Consider the following 21,705-nt stretch of genomic DNA (forward strand, 5'->3'; position numbering starts at 1 on the left):
AGATATATGTATGTATACTAACCCATGTATCTACAATACCTGTATTTATGCTCATATATCTGTATACATATTCATATAAGTTCATGCTGATAACTGTGACTCTAATCCAGCACCACAGGGGTCATTCTAACCTTTCACTCTTGCTTATTTGTAACTTCTTTCTCATGTCAGTGAGAAACCTGGCTCTCATTATTTACAATATATTTTCTTATTCAATTTGTATTACTTTTATTTTTTGTTATTTAGTTTTTATTTCATGATCATAAACGTAACTCTGTAATACAGCTAGACATGGAAGGGAATAAGAAAAATATGGAACCTAAAGAATAGCAGAGATAGTACAAAGATTATAGGATACTGTGAGCAAATGGGTTGGAGGGGTGCTCTCCTGAGCTACAGAAGCAATTCTCTTGTGGTTAGCATAAAACACTATTCAAATTTATTAGCGTTTTCCACAGTCAGAAATGATCTTCTTGCTGGTCTTGCCATTCCTGGACCCAAAGCACTCCATGGCTTCCACCTTATTTATGCCCTCTTTCACTTTGCCGAAGGCCACATGCTTGCCTTCCAACCACTCAGTCTTAGCAGTGCAAATGAAAAAATGGGAAACATTTGTGTTGAGTACAGTATTTGTCATGGACAAGATGCCAGAACCTGTATACTTCAGGATGACGCGCTCATCATCAAATTTCTCCCCACAGGCGGACTTTCTACCAGTGCCACTATGGCATGTGAAATCACCACCCAGACACATAAATCCTGGAATAAAACTGTGAAAGCAAGAACTCTTAATAACCAAATTCTTTCTCTCCAGTGCTCAGAGTATGAAAATTTTCTGCTGTCTTTGTGTTAATAGCTTTGTCTGCAAATGGATCTAAGGAAATGTGGCCCAGGGGCTCGCCATTGACAGTGATGTCAAAGAGCACGGTAGGGTCGACTATGGCTGACGTCAGGGGCTCTGGGCAGTGACAGTGTTTGCAAAGCACTTATTCAATTTTTATATACATGTGTGTTAGGTTGATTGGTGATCCTCAAAAATATATGCTCATGTCTTAACCACTGGAAGCTGTGAATGTAACCTTATTTAGAAAAAGGGTCTTCACAGACATAATCAAGGATCTCAAGATTTATTTACATTAGATTATCCTGGTGGGCCCTAAGTCCAATGGCAAGTATCCTTATAAGAGACACGCAGAGAAGAGAAACATAGAGGCAAGAGGAGAAGGCCAGGTAAAGACAGGGACTGTAGTGAAGCAGCCACAAGTCAAGGAACACCTGAAGTCACCAGGAGCTGGAAGATACAAAGAAGGATTCTCCCCTGAGACTTCAGAGATACCACAGCTCTGACAACACCTTGATTTTGGACTTCCGGTTTTCAGAACTACGAAAGATTAAATTTCTCTGGCTTCTTGCCACCAAGTCTGTGGTAATTTGTTACAGCAGCCTTAGAAAACACAACATGTAAAAGAACTTCAGAATTGCTAACTATGCACCTATGAGAAACAAATTTACCAACCAGAGTGTAGCGTTTATATACAGTTTTGTCTGCCTTGCCATATCAAGTCGAAATACTGCATTTCAAAGCTTCTTAGGTCAGCTCTATCAGTAGGTGCTCTTTTGTGGTGGGGGTGGTCTGGCTTCTTTCATTAAGCATGATTTTGAGGTTCACTGTTGTTGGATGTATCAGATGTGTTATTTTTTATTGTTGAATAATATTCCATTATATGAATATACCACAATTTTCTAATCCATACCTCTGCTGATGGACATTTGGTTTTTTTTGCCAGTTTGGAGTTATTACAAATAAAGCTGCTAAAACCATTTTTGTCCAACTCTTTGTGTAAACATGTGATTTAAAGTTCCATGATAAATGCTTAAGAGTACAATAGCTCAGTCATATGGTGAGTCTGTGTTTAAAATTTTAAGAAACTGCCAAGTTGTTTTCCAAAAGGCTGTACCATATTTTACATTCCCATTATGAGTGTATGACAGTTTGTCGTATAAAGAAATAAATTAAAAACTTTTTAATAAGGTCCCATTTATCATTTTTCTTTTGTGATTCATGCTTTCTGTGTCCTAATTAAGAATTCTTTGCCTAATTCAAGGTCCCAAAGACTTCTTCATTTTCTTCTAGAAATATTATAATTTTAGCTCTTAAATTTAAGTTAGGATCCCCTTTGAGTTAATTTTTTGCAGAGAGTGATATGTAAGGGTAGAGGTTCATTTTTTTGCACAGATGTCCAGTTGTTCCAGCACTATTTTTTGAAAAAATTATCTTCTCCCACACACACTTAATTACCTTGACATCTATTTGAAAAAGTGATTGACCATACATAGATCTATTTCTGGAGTCTCTCTTCTCGCCTATTGACCTATATGTTTATCCTTGTGCCAATATTACATATACTGTAGACTTGATAGCCAATAGTAAATATCCTCCAATTCTGTTGTTCTTCAAGAAACATTTTCTTGGTTATTCTTGGTCCTTTGCATTTCTGTATGAATTTTATTAACAGTTTGCCAATTTTTTATTTCTCTCTGTCTCTGTCTCTCACTCACTGTCTCTCATACAGACACACACACATGCATACACACCTAACTGCTGGGATTTCAAAATTTCTCATTTTAATTATGACAAAAATACAGAAAATTGTACCAGTTATAGGTATATAGCTTGATGAATTTCCACAGAGTTAACACATCCATATAAATAGCCCGGAGATCAAGAAACAGTACTATAACACTACTCCAGGGCACCTTTCAAATAATCCACCCAAAGGATACACTTTATCTGACATTTTTTAACTGTATGTTTGTGAATTTCATTCATATGTTGAAAATAGTTACCATTATGTTTATTCTCACTGCTGTATAATATTCCATTGCATGAATATAACATTTATTATCCATCCTGTTTTTGATAGGAATTTGGGTGTTTCCCATTTGGAGTTACTATGAATTGTGCTATGAACATTCTTGTAGTCCCTTAGGGAAGACACGGAAGCATTTTTACTTGGATATATATCTAGGAGTGGAACTGTAAAGTCTTAGGTTTGTGTATGTTCAGTTATAGTAGACACTGCAAACATCATCTAAAATTATTGTACTATTTTACGCTCCTAATAGCAATCAGTATATGTGTTGTTCTGATTGGTAACACGTGGTATTTTCTTTTTCATTTTTGCCATTCTAATAGGTAAATAGTGATATTGCACTGTGGTTAAATTTCAATTGTGGTAAAATACACATAATAAAACTTACCATCTTAACCATTTTAAAGTGTGCAGATCAGTAGAATGAATTCTATTCACATTATTGTGCTACTGTTACCATCGTCCACATATAAAACTCTTTTCATCTTCTTAAACTGAAACTCTGTACCCATTAAACAATAATTCACTTCCTCCTCCCTCCAGGCCTGGTACCTCCATTCTATTTACTGTCTCTACGATTTTAACTATTCTAAGTATCCCATATAAGTGGAATCATACAATATTTGTCTTTTAGTGACTGATTCATTTCACTAAGCATAATGTCCTCAAGGTTTATCCGTGTCTTAGCATGTGTCAGAATTTTCTTCTTTTTTAAGGCTAAATAACATTCCATTGTACGTATATACCACCACTTGTTTATCCATCTGTCATGGACACTTGGGTTACTTCTACCTTTTGGCTATCGGAAATAATGCTGCTATGAACATGGGTGTCCATATCTGTTTGAGTTCTTGCTCTCACTTCTTTTGTTTATATACCCAGAAATGAAACTTCTGGATCATATGGCAATTGTAATTTTTTTTGAGGAACCACCTTACTATTTTCCATATTGTATCATTTTACATTCCCACCAAGAGTGCACAAGGATTCCAATTTCTCCACATCCTTACCAATACTTATTATTATTCTTATTATTTATAATAGCTATCCTAATGGGTATAAGACGGTGCAAAAGATAATTTGTTTTTTCCTGGTGACTAATGCAGTTGAACATCTTCTCCTGTGGTTATTGGCCTGTAATCTCTTTTGCAGATTTTCCATTCAAGCCTTTGCCCAGTTTTCTTACAAGTTGTCACCCTTTTTCTATTGTCCTGTAGTTTATTTACATATCTTGAACGAGTACTGAATTAGTCTGTTCTCACATTGCTGTAAAGAACTACCTGAGACTGAGTAATTCATAAAGAAGAGGTTTATTTGACTCACAGTTCCACAGTCTGTACAGGAGGCATGGCTGGGGAGGCCTCAGGAAATTTACAATTATGACAGAACGTGAAGGAGAAGCAGGCACAGTCTTCACATGGCGGAGCAGGAGAGCGAGAGTGAGCGAAGAGGGAAGTGGTACACACTTTCAAACAACCAGATCTCATGAGAACTCTATCACAAGAAAAGCAAGGCAGGGAGTCCACCCCATGATTCAGTCACCTTCCACAAGGCCCCGCCCCTGACATGTGAGGATTACAAATTCAAGGTGAGATTTGGGTGGGGACACAGAGCCAAACCACATCAAGTACTTTGTCAGATGAATGTGTTGCAAATATCTTCTCTCATTCTGTGGGCTGCTTTTTCTAGTGGAAGGGGGAATCAGTGGCTTATGCTGTCTCTATGATTTTGAAAATCAAACTTCAGTTCTACCCGTTCCTTAAGGTCTCACAGTACTTGGGTCTTTTCTATGAAACATTGTTTTATTAGTTTCCTATAACTCCAGCCTCCATTAATTTTCACTGTCTCTGCCCTTCTAGAGTGTTTACCGTCTGATTTTGTGATCTAATGGTAATATAATTAGTTCATATCCTTGTTTGCCTCTCACATACTCTACAGCCAGACCACATTGCTTATGTGCTTTGCATGCATTACTTTCCTGCCTGACTTTAAATCAGAGGGCAAGGATTTTTTTTAACAAATATTATCCTTAATACATACCAACAAGTACAGCTGTAGCAAGAGCTACAATACTTGTTATATGTAACAAGAGCTACAATACTTGTTATATGTAATACTTGTTATATGTAACAAGAGCGAGAGCTCAATACTTGCTATATGATTTGAAAAATGTTAATATTACCAGGAATAGCTACTATCCACTAAAAGAACTGATAGTAAATAAATAGTTCCAATTAAATATTTTGTTCAAGAGGTCTTTGAAACAGAGCCACATAAGTCATCAAGTGAGTCTAACCACTACAACATAAAGGAATCCTATTGAAACTGTTTCACTTTAACCTCACTGGATTCTATTTGGAATTTCAGTTATTAACAGTCCTGCATACCACCTTCATCATCTACTTCATCTTGTTACTCACTTACTTCTAAAAATACTTACGTTTGACCTCAGGTTGGTAAAATTAGCCTACTCTCATGTTTGTTTATGCTTTTGTTCTGCTGTTGGTCTCTTTGGTAAATGTACATCTATTCGTATTATGAGTTTGGGTCAGCCTGAAATGAAAGTGGGATAAGGCGTCAACATGATCTTTGACAGTCTTATTATGTGCATAATTAGCTACCTAATATAAATTTCTCAATAAGAATGGGGGTGCTGTAGGTGGTGGTGGCGAAGTTTACATTCTTTGAAAATCAAATGATTTAGACATCTGTATATTTGACATTCACTTTTAAAATGCTTGTAAATGGAACACAGCCATTGCTCAATTTACACTTTCCTTTCAGTTCTCTATCAGTATGTTTGTGAACCCAGAAAGAATTTTTCCCCGAAGTGATATCTGAGTTTCACTGGATAAAAACAAAAGATTTAAAAAGCCTCATTTAATACTTTTTTGGGGGAGACAGCTACTTAATTAAATTTTATTATTTGTCCTCTGGGACTGAGATGAAGAAAAATTAGACATGTAATCCCTTTCGGGGGTGTTTTGATGGATTGCCTGCATTTCTCTCACATATCAGATAACAAGACGGCCAGTGTTTTTATAGGCTTTGTGCCTTTACCCTTGGAATTCTACAAAATACATCTCTCAAGTTCATGTGTAACTTGGAATGAAATGCTCCACATGTGCTTCCAGAATTCTCTTTTCTGCATCAAATCAGAAAAAATGAGTCATGACTCATAAGGAATTTTCTATCAGCTAATGTGATATTTAGGGAGGTACACAAAATCCTTGAAGCCTCTAGGGCACTATTTAATATATTATTGCAAAAAAAAAAAAAATTCAGTAGAGCAATTTTCTATGATAAGGCTAATTCAGTCATTATTACAATAGGGATGCAATAGATGTAAAGCATTTCCTCAAGAGCTTAATTCATTATGGAAAAGCAAAACTGGATAAATTAGAATGCTTAGAGACCTGAGGTGGGATAGCAAAATGGATATTCTGGTTAGAGCAGGGTCTGGTTGCACTTAACAGAGGCTGATTACAGTACTTTAACCAAGTAAAGAGTTTGTTTACCCAATGTAACAAGAGTCTGGGGGTAGGAAATGCATGGATAGTGAAGGACCTTGAGAGAACAGGCCCCTTTCCCCTCCTGCTGCACAATGCTCAGCACTTAGGAATGACTGCTCCACTTTACACTGAATCAGCAATCTGGACAAGAGAAAAGACAGGTTAAAAGTAGAAAGCTTATGCCAGCTGAGCAGTCCTTTATAGAAAGATACTGGTATCAACAAAAACATAGCTGTCCATGAAGTAGCTTTTGATCTAGTTTACTGGCCAATGGACTAGATGACCCCCCTAGCTGGAAGGGTATTTACGGAGGTATTTTAAATTATTTACTATTATCTCAAGCAAATTCAAGATTCTGTTAGCAAGGAAGAAGAGTACACACTGGATAGGGAAATCAGCAATGTCTATCACATTTGATTAACCAAATTAAGTGCCACACTTCATATTTTAAATCTTGTCATCAGACATTTAAAAGAATGTATTTCATCCATTTCCACACAATTCAAAGTTCACCACCACAAAGATCATAAAGAAGTTTTCTTTTGGTTACTCTTTCTCAAGTTACCTGATATTTCAATAAGAAATGATAACTTATGATACAACCACTTGATGGACTACTGCACAGTCATTAACTACGTAATGAAAAATACGTAGCAAAAGATTTGCACAAGCACTTCACAAAAAAGTATCTAAATGACTAACAACATGAAAAAGATGCTCACCTTTGTCATTGGAAATATGTAAATTAAAGCCATAATTAAATACCATAATACACCTAGCAAAATGTTTAAAATTAAAAAGACACAGAATATCAAGTGTTGGTGCATAGGTGGAGCAACTGAAATCCTCATACAGAAAGTATTAGAAAAATCTTCAAAATACCCTTTTCCCGCCAAATAAAAAGAAACAAATCTTGAGCAGAAAGCAGAGCTGAAGTCTGTATGTAACCAGGAAAAATGGGGCTAGTCTGAGTGCAGATGCTAGTGGCAGCTATGTGAGGAGCTGAATCAGATACTCCTACATTTAGGGGGCACCACAGAAAGGGTTAAAGTGCCCCCAGGTTGCTAGCACCCTGGACATATAGTAGAAGCAGATACAAACTGTTTTTGAAGAAAAGTATCCACACTTTTTAGGCCATTAAATTTCCCACATATTAAGATCAATGAAATATCATTCACAATCTTTAAGATCACCAAGCATACAAGGAGGCAAGCCACTATGGGTGAGAGAGATTAAAAACAACACACAACTTGTTTATATATTGGAATGGTTTCATTGGGCAAAAACAAAAGATTTTAAAAGCCTCATTTAATACTGAGTACTGAGATACAGAGTACAGAATAAGTAGGTAAAAAACGTTTAAAGAAATGAAGCATGGAACCACAAAGATGGGGAAGAAATACCAGAGTATCAGGAATAACTGGGAAGGTATGCATAACAATAAAATGGAACTTCTAAAATGAAAAATAGACTTTTAAAAATTAAAAAAGTCTCAATGTATGGGGTTTAACAACACATGAAACATACTTGAACAGTGATCTGGAATACATAGCTGAGGAAATTACCCAGAATACAGCATAGAGAGTAGTAAGAAGACGAAAAAGATGAAAGAAGCTAAGAGATACGGAGAACAGATGAGGAAACAGAAACATATGAATTCTGAATTTTTGCAAGGCAAAAATTTAAGGGTAACACTAAGAGAATAGAAATTGTTAGCATAAATCTGAAAAAAATATGGAAGAATAAGACACACATGCCCCACGTATTTTTCAAAGGCAAGGAAGAAAAAAGCAGAGAAAAAAAGAGACTAATAAAATTAGTTCAAACAAGTCCACATATATGTCAATAATTTACATATCTCTTTACTAGAGAACTGAGAAAAAGGAATTAATTGAAGAGACAGTGACTGAGAATTTTACAGAAGTGATATAAATCTATTTTCCTAAGTAGAATAAAATAAACCCAAAAGCAGACACATCATAGTGAAACTGTAGAAGAGCAACACAAAAAGTTCCAAACTAGCCAGAGGAAAAGAGACAAATCATCCATATGATACAACAGCAATGACAAAAAGCAAAATGAAATCAAATAACATCTTCCAAGTGTCCATTTTGCATTGTAGATCAAACCCATTGTTAGAGGATGAAAGTGATATAAATACATTTTCAGATAAACAGTTTCTCACCAAGAGACCTCTATTAAAGGAACTTCTAAAAGATGTACTTTAGAAATAAAGAAAAATGATCATAGAATGATCTGAGATATAAAAAGGAATAGTAAAATACAAACATGTAAGTACATATATATACACACATACATAAACATCTGTGTAAGATAGTCTGGAGAGACGTGTCCAGATTTAAAGCATTCTAAGGTTTTTGGATTGTCTAGGGGTAGTGTTTAAGATATTTAACTTAAAACTTTATTGTATTAAATACGCAAGGCAAAAATTTAAGGGTAACACTAAGAGAATAGAAATTGTTAGCATAAATCTGAAAAAAATATGGAAGAATAAGACACACATGCCCCACGTATTTTTCAAAGGCAAGGAAGAAAAAAGCAGAGAAAAAAAGAGACTAATAAAATTAGTTCAAACAAGTCCACATATATGTCAATAATTACAATGAATGTAAATGGAATGAACTTGCCAATTAAAGGTTATACTGCCATATTGGATAAAAAAACAAAATCCAGCTGTGTGAAGTTTATGAGACACAAATAAAAAGGACAGAGAACGGTTGAAAGAGAGATGGGGGAGAGAAAAGTTATATAAGGTAAACACCAATGAAAAGAGAGCTGGGATGTTTAATATTTGACAAAAATTTTAAGACAAAAAGCAGTATTGGTGATAAAGAGGGTAACTACTAAATAACAAAGAATAAATTCATCAGAAAGGAAAAATATAACAATTTAAATTTCCATTTTCCTAATAGCCTCAAAATATAAAAAGCAAAAATTCATAGAATTTCAGGGTAAAATGGCCAAATGCGGAATTATAAGTCCTCCTTGGTCTTTACTGTAAAAATCATAAATAAAAGAGTGAATACATTCAAAAGATATTTGTATTAGCTTGTGGGATTAAGGATTTTTCTCCATTTTCTAAACTTTATTGCTGTGATATTGCTTTTATAATTAATATACTTTTTTTCAGAAATGAAGTATGCAGGTGAAATTTTTAGATAACAGAGGGTTAATTATAGTTTTACTAAATTTGGGGGTAATTACAGTCTATAGTTTTAGATCCTGTCCCCAGTGATTATCAGGTTGTGTACATTTTAAAGATAATTTCTTGTTTGAGTTTTGCTAAAATTTCAAATGACTTTTACATGGACTCAAGTGGTTCAGACACCACTGGACTTACACATTAAAGAATGTGGTTTACTACACAGTTTCTGCTTTACTCAATAAGAATAAAATACTTCTGGAAAGAATGCATAATAATGCATTCCAAACTTGAATATGCTACTGATTGTTAATGGCTACATTATTCTGGATATTTGTATCAACAACATAGCAACAACTTTTCTAGACTTCTGCTCAGATATTACAATTATTATCCTAGGCATTAGTTACTCTCAGAAAAGTAGAGAAAGATGCAAATGGAAAATAAAGCAGCATTCAAGGAAAGCTGGCTCTAAAGAAAACAAGCACAGGTGGCAGGGCATGGTGGCTCATGCCTGTAATCCCAGCACTTTGGGAGACAAAGGCAGGCGAATCACGAGGTCAGGAGTTCGAGACCAGCCTGGCCAACATGGTGAAACCCCATTTCTACCAAAAATGCAAAAAATTAGCTGGGCGTAGTGGCGAGCGTCTGTAATCCCAGCTACTCGGAGGCTGAGGCAGGAGAATCGCTTAAACCCAGGAGGCGGAGGTTGCAGTGAGCCGAGATCAGGCCACTGCACTCCAGCCCTGGCGACAGAGTCTCATCTCAGAAAACAAACCAACCAACAAAAAAGCACAGGTTACTTTATCACAGTATTGAAAACAGAGACAGCAAATGGACTCTCTTTGAATATATAACCTAAAAACTGAAACTGTAAAATTTAATCTATTATACAGAATTTTTTTTCAGTTGTTGAAATTTTACTGTTTGCAATTCTAGAAAAATATCATGTTGGAAAAGTAAGCAGTAATTTAAAATGAATTATATTTTGAAAAATATAGAAAAATGACAGGAATTCTAAATTTTGTGAATATTTTACCCAAGAAATGTGTTTTAGAATCTTTTGAGATTTGCATTCGCAAATATTGTTGGTCCAATTCTTTCACTGTTTAAAGCCAACAATAAAGGAATAGGAAAAGAATGTAGTTATTTCCAACTCTGGGCTATAATAATAAGATAATAACGTCTAGAAATTATACTTTAAAATCTTCAGAGTAAATTAATAAAAATTCAACATACTTCAAGTTATCATCACTTTATTTTTTCTATCATTACCTTTTTGTTTACTGTTTCAATTTATTGAATTATACATACAATGAAGAGTACAATAATAAATGTACATACAGCTTTATGAATTCTCACATAGTGAGCCAGTGTTACAAGTAATCTATTATTAACTTTTAAGATGATACAGTGCTATGATCGAAGGACTAAAATGATCAACATCACCATAAAAGGCAGTTATAAACAAGAACAATTAAGTGTAATTAAATCAGGTGGGAGGCACACTTAGAAAAATGAAACAATTTTTGGCTCACATTTTACACCACACATCTATTCTGTATCTTTAGAACATGAGAAAATACATATTCTCAGTCTGATGGGTCTCCGACTTGGGGGTTCTTTTACTGTACTTTTTTCTCTCTAGTAGCCGAACATTTTAAAGGAATCAGCAGAAAAAACATCAAACTTCAGAACCAATTAGACTTTTAAAAGCAACGTTCTTGCCCTTTCCAGAGATACATTCCTTAATCCTCCTACAAATCATGACCTTACACGATAACTTTAAGGGTGAACATCAACGTATCTACATTTTGGTGCTTGCTTTTCCTAAGTGGCAGATGGTTTCTATTAACCTAAAACTGAAGTCCTTGTTGGGGGACCCCTAATTCCATGTCTAGTCCTAGTGCCCAGAGGCTACCAAAGACGATACGAATAGCTTCTCAGGCACTCCACCCACCGTTTACCTTGTTAATGCAAATCTTGCCCAGACCTGGGTCCCGAAATTATTTTACCCTGCAGAGCAGAAATGTTATGGTGTTCACTCAGTGAACTCGTCCCTAGTTTTTAATCTTTGTATTTTCTGCGTATACTTCGAGCCACAGTAACTTTCCCAGTTACCAAGAAACAGTGTAACACAGGTCGCTATTTATTTTGTTCGGAATTTACAAGCCATTTAAGCACACACGTGATTAGCAACACTAAGGGGGCTCTTCCAGGCACAGAATCCACAGAATGAGAGGCCCTTGGTACCCAAATGCAGCAACAATGAAAGATCGGCGAAGTTCAGCAAGGTGCCTGAGCGCCACGGACGCCTGCTCTGATTTCAGGTTGCCGGCGCGCGCCCGCGAGTCTGCCTTTATGGGCGAGACGCAAAAGGGGTCCAGGAAAGAGGGTGCCCTTAAGGGCTCGGAGATTAGCTTGGGCGACCCTGCCACCAGCCGCCCCCACCACAGAGAAGAGGAAACGCTCCGCATCCCGTCACCAGGGCAACTCTGCAACCCGACACCAAGGCTCAAGATTCCGCATCCCGGGCAGCGGACACAGAAGAAAAGCACATCGCGGACCGGCCGCGGGGCTCCAAGGCGTCCCTGCGGCTGCTGTTCCTAGGGTGCCGAGAGCGACAGGGCCACCCTCTCCACCGGCCCGGGGTCCGCGATCGGCCATCCGCCGCAACGCCACCGCGCCCGCCCGACGCCTGCCGCACGTGGCGGCCGTGATTGTCCCGGGGCGGTATCCCTCCGCGCCCCCGCCTCAGTCTCCCCCCGCCCTTCCCGGGACCCTCCGTGCCAGGGCGCCGCGGAAGGATCGCACGCACGCGCGCGCGCATGCCCCGCCGTATCCGCGGAGAACGGAGGGCGCTGCGGTAAGGAGCAGCCGCCGCCACCACCGCACAGCCGCTCCGCAGCCTCCCGCCGCTGGTTAGTCAGCCCCGCGGCTGCGGGCGGCCGGGTGGCCGGGCGCGCTCTGAGGTTCGTCCCTCATCGCTGAACCCGCGTCCTCCCTCCGCAGCTCCTCGGGGAGGGGGGCGGTCGGTGCCTGCGCAGAGCCGCCTCCTCCCCGCCCCCGCCCCGCCTTCCCCCGCGCCGCCGCCGCCGCCGCCCGCTACCGCCGCCGCCGCCGCCGCCGCCGCCGCGCCTGCTGCTCCTCGCCGTCCGCGCTGCAGTGCGAAGGGCTCGAAGATGGCCGGTTGGCAGAGCTACGTGGATAACCTGATGTGCGATGGCTGCTGCCAGGAGGCCGCCATTGTCGGCTACTGCGACGCCAAATACGTCTGGGCAGCCACGGCCGGGGGCGTCTTTCAGAGCATTACGGTGAGGACCAGTGGCGACCGGGACCCTGGTCCCTGCACCGGAGTGGGGTCGGCGGGCCGTGGGGGCGCCGCAGCGCGGGGCCGGAACACCAAGGGCCGAGCCCGCAGGTGTGCTAGGCAGCGGGCGCCGAGGATGCGGCTGCCGGGCGGGCTGGGAGGCCGAGGCCCGGGGACGCCCCCTCACCCGGGGCTGCGCTGACAGGCGGGGGCGGCGGCCGGACTCCTCGCTGGCCCTCGCCGGGCGCCCCCGGCGTTCCCAGCGTGGGTCCAGGTGCCCGGGTTGGGGGAGGGGGCACGCACCGGCCAGGGCAAGGGGAGGGGTTCCTTTTTTCCTCTTAGTGCGGTTCTCCTGGGTTCTCTTGAAGCCCCGAGGTTTGCTATGCACGTCCTGGGGTGGAAGCGGGGGTCGGGGATCCGGGCCGGGGAGCGCGGGTCCCGGGTAGAGGTCCCCAGGCTTCCTGGCCGCCTCTTGCTCCGCGGACAGCGAGCCGCCCGCGCCTCCGGTTGTGGGAGGCGGCGGCCCCGACCCGGCCCCCGGGATTCTCGAAGCGACTTTGCGCAGGTTTGCTGATGTCCAGGCCTCTGGGGTTTGCGAGAGATGTACGCCGACCGCGTAGGTGGATTCGTGAATCTCGACTTCAGCTGTAGCTCTATAGGTTGTTTTTTTTTTTTTTAATTCTCCAAGATGGCGAACTGCCATTGATTTCTCTCCTTCTCATATGGAGATTCATCGATATACGGTTATCCCCAGTTACGCAACATAGCTCAAAAAAAGGGGTGCTTTTCGGGGGCTTTCAATTATCTGCGAAGACCAGGAGCACACTTCACTTCTCCAAGTCCCTCCCTCTTTAGTGGTGGCAGTAAAGGAACTAATGCAGTTTTATGCTTCACATTGCCTGATTTTCTTGAGACTTGATGGTTTTGAGTTGGTTGCAGTATGTTTGGGGGAATATTTGCCACTAAGCCTCCAGCTTATTGTTTTGCCTGTTTCTTTCTGCCCAAGGCTGTTTCTAAAATCATGATAATTGTGTTAAATACGAGACCATTCCTTTAATTTCTTAGCACCACGCTCCCTTCCCATTAAACACCAAAATTCAGGTTCCCTATTACGGGTGCTAATTATTCTTTTACCACTTAACGTGGTTTAAAGTCTAACTTTAGAACTCAGTCCTTGATGCTAGTACTTTAAGGTCTCGTATACCCGCAGTGGACTACAGTTCTTGCAGGGAATTGGCATCTGGTCATCAACTTTTTTCCCGCAGTCCTCTTGTCTTTGTGTGTGAGTTCCCGCTGTCTGACTAGGAAGATTGCGGGAGTGTGCTTGGAAATGGCTGGGGCCTGCTATGACTCTGCAGTTCTGATGGGGGCGACGCCTTCCTTCTTATTCATGGAATGTTAGCATGCACGTTTTCTCCTTTCCGGTTCTGGTGGCTACCTCAGTTTCTTTCCCAATCTCCCTCCATTTTCTCTGTTTTACTATTGCCTACCGCAGTGCTGTAGACACAATCCACTTTGCGTTTGCCCAGAAAGAAAACTGATTACTGAGATGGGAGGGGAAGGGAAGTTGGAAAGAAACAGGAGTCGTGGCTAGAAAAATAGGAGGGAAGTATGAATTTGGAAAAGCACTGATGTCCAGGGATTGAAGTCCATATCATCAGGTATATTTCTAGTTATTCCAAGCAGAGAAGTGAACAAATCAAAGAACAGGCTTTATTTTGGGAGACTTTGAAGCAGCTTGAAATGTGATGAAATGGGACTGTAATGGGACTGAATATGATGGACCAGCTGTGTTCAAAGAGTTGATAGCTGAATTTTTACCATTACGTGAACACTTTCAGGCACCAGCTGACTTAATACAGTTTATAAATAACTCTTTAAGTTTGCACTTTGTCTAGTGTCAACTATCAACTATTTAGAGTTTCTTTGTATAGACTGGTCTTGGTTAAGAGACGACACCGTTAACTGAAATCAAATCAACTGATGTAAAAGATGTGATTATATAGGATTAAGTAATTATTAAGAAAAGACTGAATTTTGGTTTTACGTTAGTGAAATGTGGCTGTCTGGCATAGCACACAGCCTTTCCTGTTAACATCAAGCCCTAAAAGGAATTAACTACAACTTCATTTTTTTTTTTTCTTTCTGGTGGGGGGCAGCCAATAGAAATAGATATGATTGTAGGAAAAGACCGGGAAGGTTTCTTTACCAACGGTTTGACTCTTGGCGCGAAGAAATGCTCAGTGATCAGAGATAGTCTATACGTCGATGGTGACTGCACAATGGACATCCGGACAAAGAGTCAAGGTGGGGAGCCAACATACAATGTTGCTGTCGGCAGAGCTGGTAGAGGTAAGTAAGGCGTTCTTTTGGTTAAAAGTTGCATGCCACATTACAACTTATTAAGCAGTTTCTTTTAACATTTTGAATAATAGTCCATAATGGCTACTAAGGTGGTTTTTGTGAACTGCCCAGCACTATGGAGAAGCACTGCTTTAGTTTTACCTACTCTACAGCATCTACAACCTGCCCTCTTAGATCCTGATTTTGTTCTAAGGTAGAATATTCGTATCAACTCACTTTCAGCTTTATTAAACTTAAAAGTCTCTTAAACTGCTTGGCATGTCAAATGACAATCCTGTGGTGGTTCAGATTGTTAAATTGTTGGAATCACTTGGTTATTTTAGTCCTTTGCAGTTTGTGTTTGACCTTTGGATGTCTTTTCTTTTTTTCTTGCTTGTATTCTAACCATTTCACTACTCAGCATAAAGAAGTAAAAATTAACATCAGTTCATTTTTCAGTTAGGAACTTTGCTGGGGAAAAGATAATTAGATGAGGATTTTGGAGTAAGTTGTCCATTCACTGAAATAGTTTCAAAAATTGTGTGTCTGAGACTTAGATTTGAAAAGTAGGAAATTACATTTCATTTGTATACTTGGTCCAAAAATTCAGGTGTCTCCAGACTGTTGTCAGCATTATAGAAACTCTTAATTGTACTAAGTCTCCCTACTTTTTCAAAATAAACTTTTGAAATTGAGGTATATTATGACATCTGATTGATTTACAAATACATTTAAATGGATTAACGCATAGGAATATTTTGTAAATATAGAGTGCTTCTGTAGCTTCACATAGCTGACTTGGCATATCTAATTTTAATAACAGCTCTACCATGTGAGGGGACTTGAAGCTGCCCTGAGTTGTAATTTAATGCTGTGGCTCTACCAGCTCCCTGTGATTATCCTAAAAGTTACTCATAATTCTGGTGTGAGTTGATGTTTATAAGTATTTATAAGAAAATTAGATGACTTTTAAATAGTGACAAATCTCTTTAAACCTTAGCTGCGCTATATGCTAAAAAGAAGCGTCAAGCACAAGACAAAAAACCAGAATATTTTATACTCTACAGCACTACTGACATCTAGTGGTAGTGCATATAAAATTTGAAATACACATGTATTTTGGGTTATAGACCTTTGAATTGCATCATACAAGAGCGATTAGAAATCGTAAACCTATTTTTTTTAGACGCAATTAAAAACGAGGCTAGTACAGTGAAGTTATCAGTAAGCAAACACCTTAAATAATTTAATTTGGCCTTTTCTGAATGATACTGAGGATGCTACTTAAAATTTGATCTTCATTTTCCTTTGGAAATAATAGATACATTTAGCCTCACTGGTAAAACGTAATAGTTTAAACTTGTCAAGCATGTTAAAATTTGGGGAGAGTTTGTAAGTAAAAAACTCCCTAAGTTTATTAAGTTTATATGTTTGGGGCAAGTAATAACATGTACTTGACATAAGCCAGAATTTTTTTGCCCTAAAATAGAAGACAAATGATCACTTTTTTTTTTTTTTTTTTACCTGTAGTGTAAAGATAGTTGTATAGAACTTTTGCTTGCATTGATTGGGCTTCCAAGATGCATTCAAGTTTACTATTTTCTGTTTAGTATATTACTAGTTTGAAAGTTCTTTTTGGAAACCTACTTGATTTCAGTGCTTGGCAGTTCATGGAAAACTAACTTAATGTTAACTTATTAATCGGGGTTCTGTCTGCTAAAACTTATGTGACTTTCTTGATTAACACTTCTTTTGAAACACTTTTCTTCTTTCTCTTTCAGTCTTGGTCTTTGTAATGGGAAAAGAAGGGGTCCATGGAGGCGGATTGAATAAGAAGGCATACTCAATGGCAAAATACTTGAGAGACTCTGGGTTCTAGCTGCTAGGCAGACTGTTAAGTATTAGGGGAAAATTGCTCTTAAACTTTCCTAGCTGTAAGCTTAAGTCTTAATTCTGGAAATTTTATTAGCAATGCAGGGTGATGGGGTATGAACCTGTGTCTCCTTTGTATCCCTCTGTTGGTGGGGAAAGGTGTCTTTCTTTCTGCCCTCCCCCCCCCAAATAATTCTGTTCACTTTTGTTTTGTTTCCTTGTGTACTCCAGCATTGGTTATAGTCATGGGAAAGGAAGGTGTCCACGGAGGCACACTTAACAAGAAAGCATATGAACTCGCTTTATACCTGAGGAGGTCTGATGTGTAAGCAGCCTCTCCCCATCTGCCTAGCAACTGTCTTCATCAACAACCCTAATTATGGTCACAATGCTACCAAACTATAGATGGTAGCTAATTTTTCTTTACCTATTTTCTAATGTCATGATTCCTGTTTGCCCAATGGATCATTTGTATGTTAACCACTGTATGTAACCAACCCTTATCTGGCAACATAATTGCAGCACAATAATGATTTGCATGATACCTTGAAATTGGGGGGAGGGGGCATGCCAAGTTGGGCATCACTTTGTCTTAGCAATTAATGGGATATTGATTACTAAAATAAGTTAATATTAAGCAAGGTGCCGGTTGTACAATCTCTGATCAATGTCTTTTCAGCACTTTGAGCATTTACTTGGCTCATTTAGTCTTCCTTTTGTAGCGCATGGTTGGGAGGAAAAAGTGCATGCATCTTTCCTTCTCTTCACTCTTCTCTTTTTCCCACCCCACCTCCCTTCGCACATAGGCATTTGGTTTGCTTCTATCTTTTTTTATGCAGTGCCTGTTTTTTTTAACCAATTAATATCCCTTTTGTTGATGAGCTATTGAGAGCTGCAGTAGTTTGCTTTTAGTATTGTTGTTGCACTTGAGACAAACCTTTATTCATAGTGTCTACAGGACATATGAAGAGTGCAATGGCAAAACAAGAGCAAAAAGCACTTCCTCCCATGACCTTACAGTAACCATACTGATTGACTCCCCAGGGACATTCCATCATTGCAATAGCTCAGATTTTTATTCCTGTCTTTTTCTTTGCACACCAGCTCTACTCTTTAGTAAAATTGTAAAAGGCTGCCATTATGGACATTAGGTATCCCAACATAACCATCTGGAGTGTGTCCAGTTTGTTCTTCATAGGACCAATTTTTATTTGCAGCTTGAGTTTTTATATGAAGTTGCATTATTGTGGACTTGGCTGTCTTGTGATGAATTTTTTTCATATGTATTCTGTGCCATACTATTGTTAAAATGAACTGTTGCTATTGTGAGATGGATTTTAACCGACCTATTAAGGGTTTCTTTCGAATGGCACTACTTTAGGGACATTCTAGTATTTGCTTCTATTGTTTGGGCCTTGTGGATAATGTACAGATTTAAAAACAAATCTTGTTGCTGATTTGTCCATTTCTTTCCCTGCACTTTGTTACATCTGGGATACAGTCTAACTCATCTGATTTAATATGCATTTAAAAAAATGCCATAACTATTAAACACCTTGTTTACAGACAGATGAAATAAATTTATTCCAACCAAATACTCTAGGCTCCTGTTGTTTATATAAATTGTTGGCTTACTGTTAAAAGCTGATTTTTGACAAAGTGGGAATACACAGAATAGGCCAAAGTCTGCTGCAAGCATAAATTTTTTTTTTTTGAGACGGAGTCTCACTCTGTCACCCAGGCTGGAATGCAGTGGCACAATTTCGGCTCACTGCAAGCTCTGCCTCCCGGGTTCACGCCATTCTCCTGCCTCAGCCTCCCGAGTAGCTGGGACTAGAGGCCACGCCGCCACGCCGGCTAATTTTTTGTATTTTTAGTAGAGACGGGGTTTCACCATGTTAGCCAGGATGGTCTTGAACTCCTGACCTCGTGATCTGCCTGCCTCAGCCTCCCAAAGTGCTGGGATTACAGGCGTGAGCCACTGCGCCCGGCCGCAAGCATAAAACTTTAATAACATTCAGGTGATGGCCGACTTCAAGTAATGTTACAGATAAAGTTTGTGCCTGGGAATTTCTTTTTAATGGGCTTTGATCTGTTACACATAGCTTTTAGTCATTTCAGGCTCATTTTCAGGCGTATGTGAGAAGCAACTGACATCTGCTAGAAAATGAGTATTTTCCTTTTCTTGCTGGTTTCTAGATGTGCAATCTAATAAACAGTAAAGGGAGTACCAAGAAGGGTTTCTGCACTATTGTGGATTTTTCTGTGTTGAAATGTCATATAGTCAGACTTTAGATTTGGAGGTTGTGTTGGCAGGCTGAAGTCAGCCAGTTGGGGCCCTCCTACATGAGAGCAGAAGACATTCCTTAGGCAGCATATAAGGTAATTGGGATGCTTTTGCACTTTTTGGCTTTGTAGTGACATGTTGACCATGGCTATGTAATAGATTTAATCCCAGAGGCCATAAAATCCCTGATACGTATTGAAGTTTGGTAAATATGTAAATTTAGGGCTATTTAGATAAATCATTATTACCAACACCTGTCAAGCAGATGCTTAGAGCCAGGGGTGCTCAAACCCACCAAAAGATTGGGTTTCAGTAAAACTGGGGAGCTGGTTATAAGGCAGATTATGGACTCTGGAGTTCCATCCTGGAGATGGAGAGTCCATAAGCCCAGGAATCCCTTTTCAGAAACAATCACTGGGTCAGTCTGATTCATTTTAAGTGGTGTTTATGCTACCTTTTGAGAAACAATGGGTTAGGGAATAGGAATTAATGTCTTATACTATGCATAATGAAAGTTTTCTTTGGTTGTCAGGCATTAGTTATGAATATGGTTGTACATACACAGGGATGTAAAAGTATGGAAGATAAAGGATCTGGGGCTATTTTGGTAGTTGGACATAACCTAGAAATTGTAAAACTGTAATAAAAACCTGGTATCAGTTTCTTGACCTGTTAAGGCCAAAAGATTGGGCAAATGAAAATTTGGTGGTTGAGTTGTGATGATTTGAGATTTTACAATAATACACATTCACACTTCACTTGTAAAGAACTATTAGGGTAACCAATTATAGAAAGCAGTGACCAAAATTCTGAAACTGTTAATGAATTAATCTGTAAGTAGGTGAGGGGGCAGTGTGTATGTGTGTGTGTTCAGAGAGGAGGTTGGGGGTAGAAGGTGGTAAAGGGTGACTGTATCACTAAAATAGTATATAATGAAACTATTCATTGGCCCTCCACCCACAATTTCATTTAAAAAATACTTAGGGAAATATATACAGGTATACTTTGCTTTGTACTTAGTTCTAGGAATTTCGCATATGGAAATGAAGCTATACAAATTTGTATACCAGAATGTCCATCACACTGCATTACTTAAGCCATCCAAACTTGGAAAACATCTACAAGGTTCAGCTTTTTAAGGGGTATGGTTTGAATAAGTGATTTTAAGTCCATAGGACAAAATAGTCATTGAAGAATGACATGAGAATGCTTACCAATGAATGTTAATGAGAATATAAACGTTACATGACAGTGCACATACATACAGTATTAATATATATGTATTTTACATATGTATTTCTGAAGGCAGTATAGTTTCCAGGTGACTATATTTTGATTTCTAGTGTTTTAATGTTACTTTTGTAATCAAGAAAATTTTAAATGTTTTTTAAATAGAAATTGATTTTAATTGCACCTGCTGTCCTATTCAAAAAGCTATACCATGAAATTACAGAACATTTCAAGTGAACTGTTACCTAGTAACAGTCCTAGCCAGTGCTGCTAAATAAGACACTTCGTAGATTTTTTTTTTTTTTACATAAAATTAAAGTAATAATTTGGAATTTCAAAAAAAATTTTTTTTTTTTCCATAAAAACTCCTAACATAAAGGAACTAGGTCCTTGTTTTAAACTTTGGATTAAAGACTAAGGGAATATAACATCTAATACATACTTACCCATTACTGTGACTTTTTATTTTTTTCCCTTTTCCTATTTTAAAATACTGTTTTAGGTTTGATGTTTTTATTTAATAATTAATTATTTTGAAGACTATTACTTATTGCACATTTATGTGCCAGATACTGAGCTCAACGTTTTGTCCTCACACCCTCACTTAGGTTAAAAGAAAATTATGCAAATGACCAAGCAGGTTTAAAAAGGTTAGGGCCATACAATATGTCCAGTTCCAAACTTTGTTTAACTACCGTGGTAACCTTTGATGTCCTGTTTCTCAGGCCTGTGGTTCTTTAATTTTTTTATAAAAAAGGGGAAGAGGGATGAGGTATCAGATAGCTGATGTTGAATTCAACCGTTTATTTTCCAAAGTAGAAATACCTATTTTTTCCTGATTATGAACATTTTTTAAAAGGCAATTCGGAAAGTGAAATTTTCCCTCGATACACCATAATTTACAACAGGGTACCAAAATGTACACTGTTTATTTTTGGAATAATTTTGGCAGCAGTCTAAACTTTTTGGGAGATTACCTAACTGCATGTGAATGGTCAGTTACTTTGTATAAAATTCTAAGGTGATGTGATTTCTCTGACCTCAATCATTATCCCATTATAGGATATATATAAATAAGACTAATATGGTAAGTAAATGGTAGAACAGACATTTAC

At 38.9% G+C, this 21,705-nt stretch overlaps 1 protein-coding gene and 2 pseudogenes across 3 annotated transcripts; 1 reads left to right on the top strand and 2 right to left on the bottom strand.

Annotated features, from left to right (window-relative positions):
• Positions 1-442: 442 nt before the first annotated feature.
• Positions 443-5,399, bottom strand: LOC104657108 (annotated as a pseudogene).
• Positions 5,400-10,798: 5,399 nt separating this feature from the next.
• On the bottom strand, positions 10,799-12,299 carry LOC104657107 (annotated as a pseudogene). The gene has a single exon (XR_747231.1). The product of XR_747231.1 is annotated as an uncharacterized LOC104657107 (transcript).
• Positions 11,985-18,670, top strand: PFN2 (profilin 2). Of its 2 annotated transcripts, none has more exons than XM_010356845.2 (3): positions 11,985-12,862; positions 15,018-15,210; positions 16,983-18,670. In XM_010356845.2, exons 1-3 carry the CDS (start codon positions 12,731-12,733, stop codon positions 17,078-17,080), a joined length of 423 nt encoding a protein of 140 aa, XP_010355147.1. In that variant the 5' UTR covers positions 11,985-12,730; the 3' UTR covers positions 17,081-18,670. The 2 variants fall into 2 exon arrangements, with proteins under 2 accessions (XP_010355147.1, XP_010355148.1); XM_010356846.2 differs by having other exon boundaries at positions 17,305-18,670.
• Positions 18,671-21,705: the final 3,035 nt, after the last annotated feature.

The sequence above is a fragment of the Rhinopithecus roxellana genome, chromosome 1, assembly GCF_007565055.1.
Source record: "Rhinopithecus roxellana isolate Shanxi Qingling chromosome 1, ASM756505v1, whole genome shotgun sequence".
NCBI lineage: Eukaryota > Metazoa > Chordata > Mammalia > Primates > Cercopithecidae > Rhinopithecus > Rhinopithecus roxellana.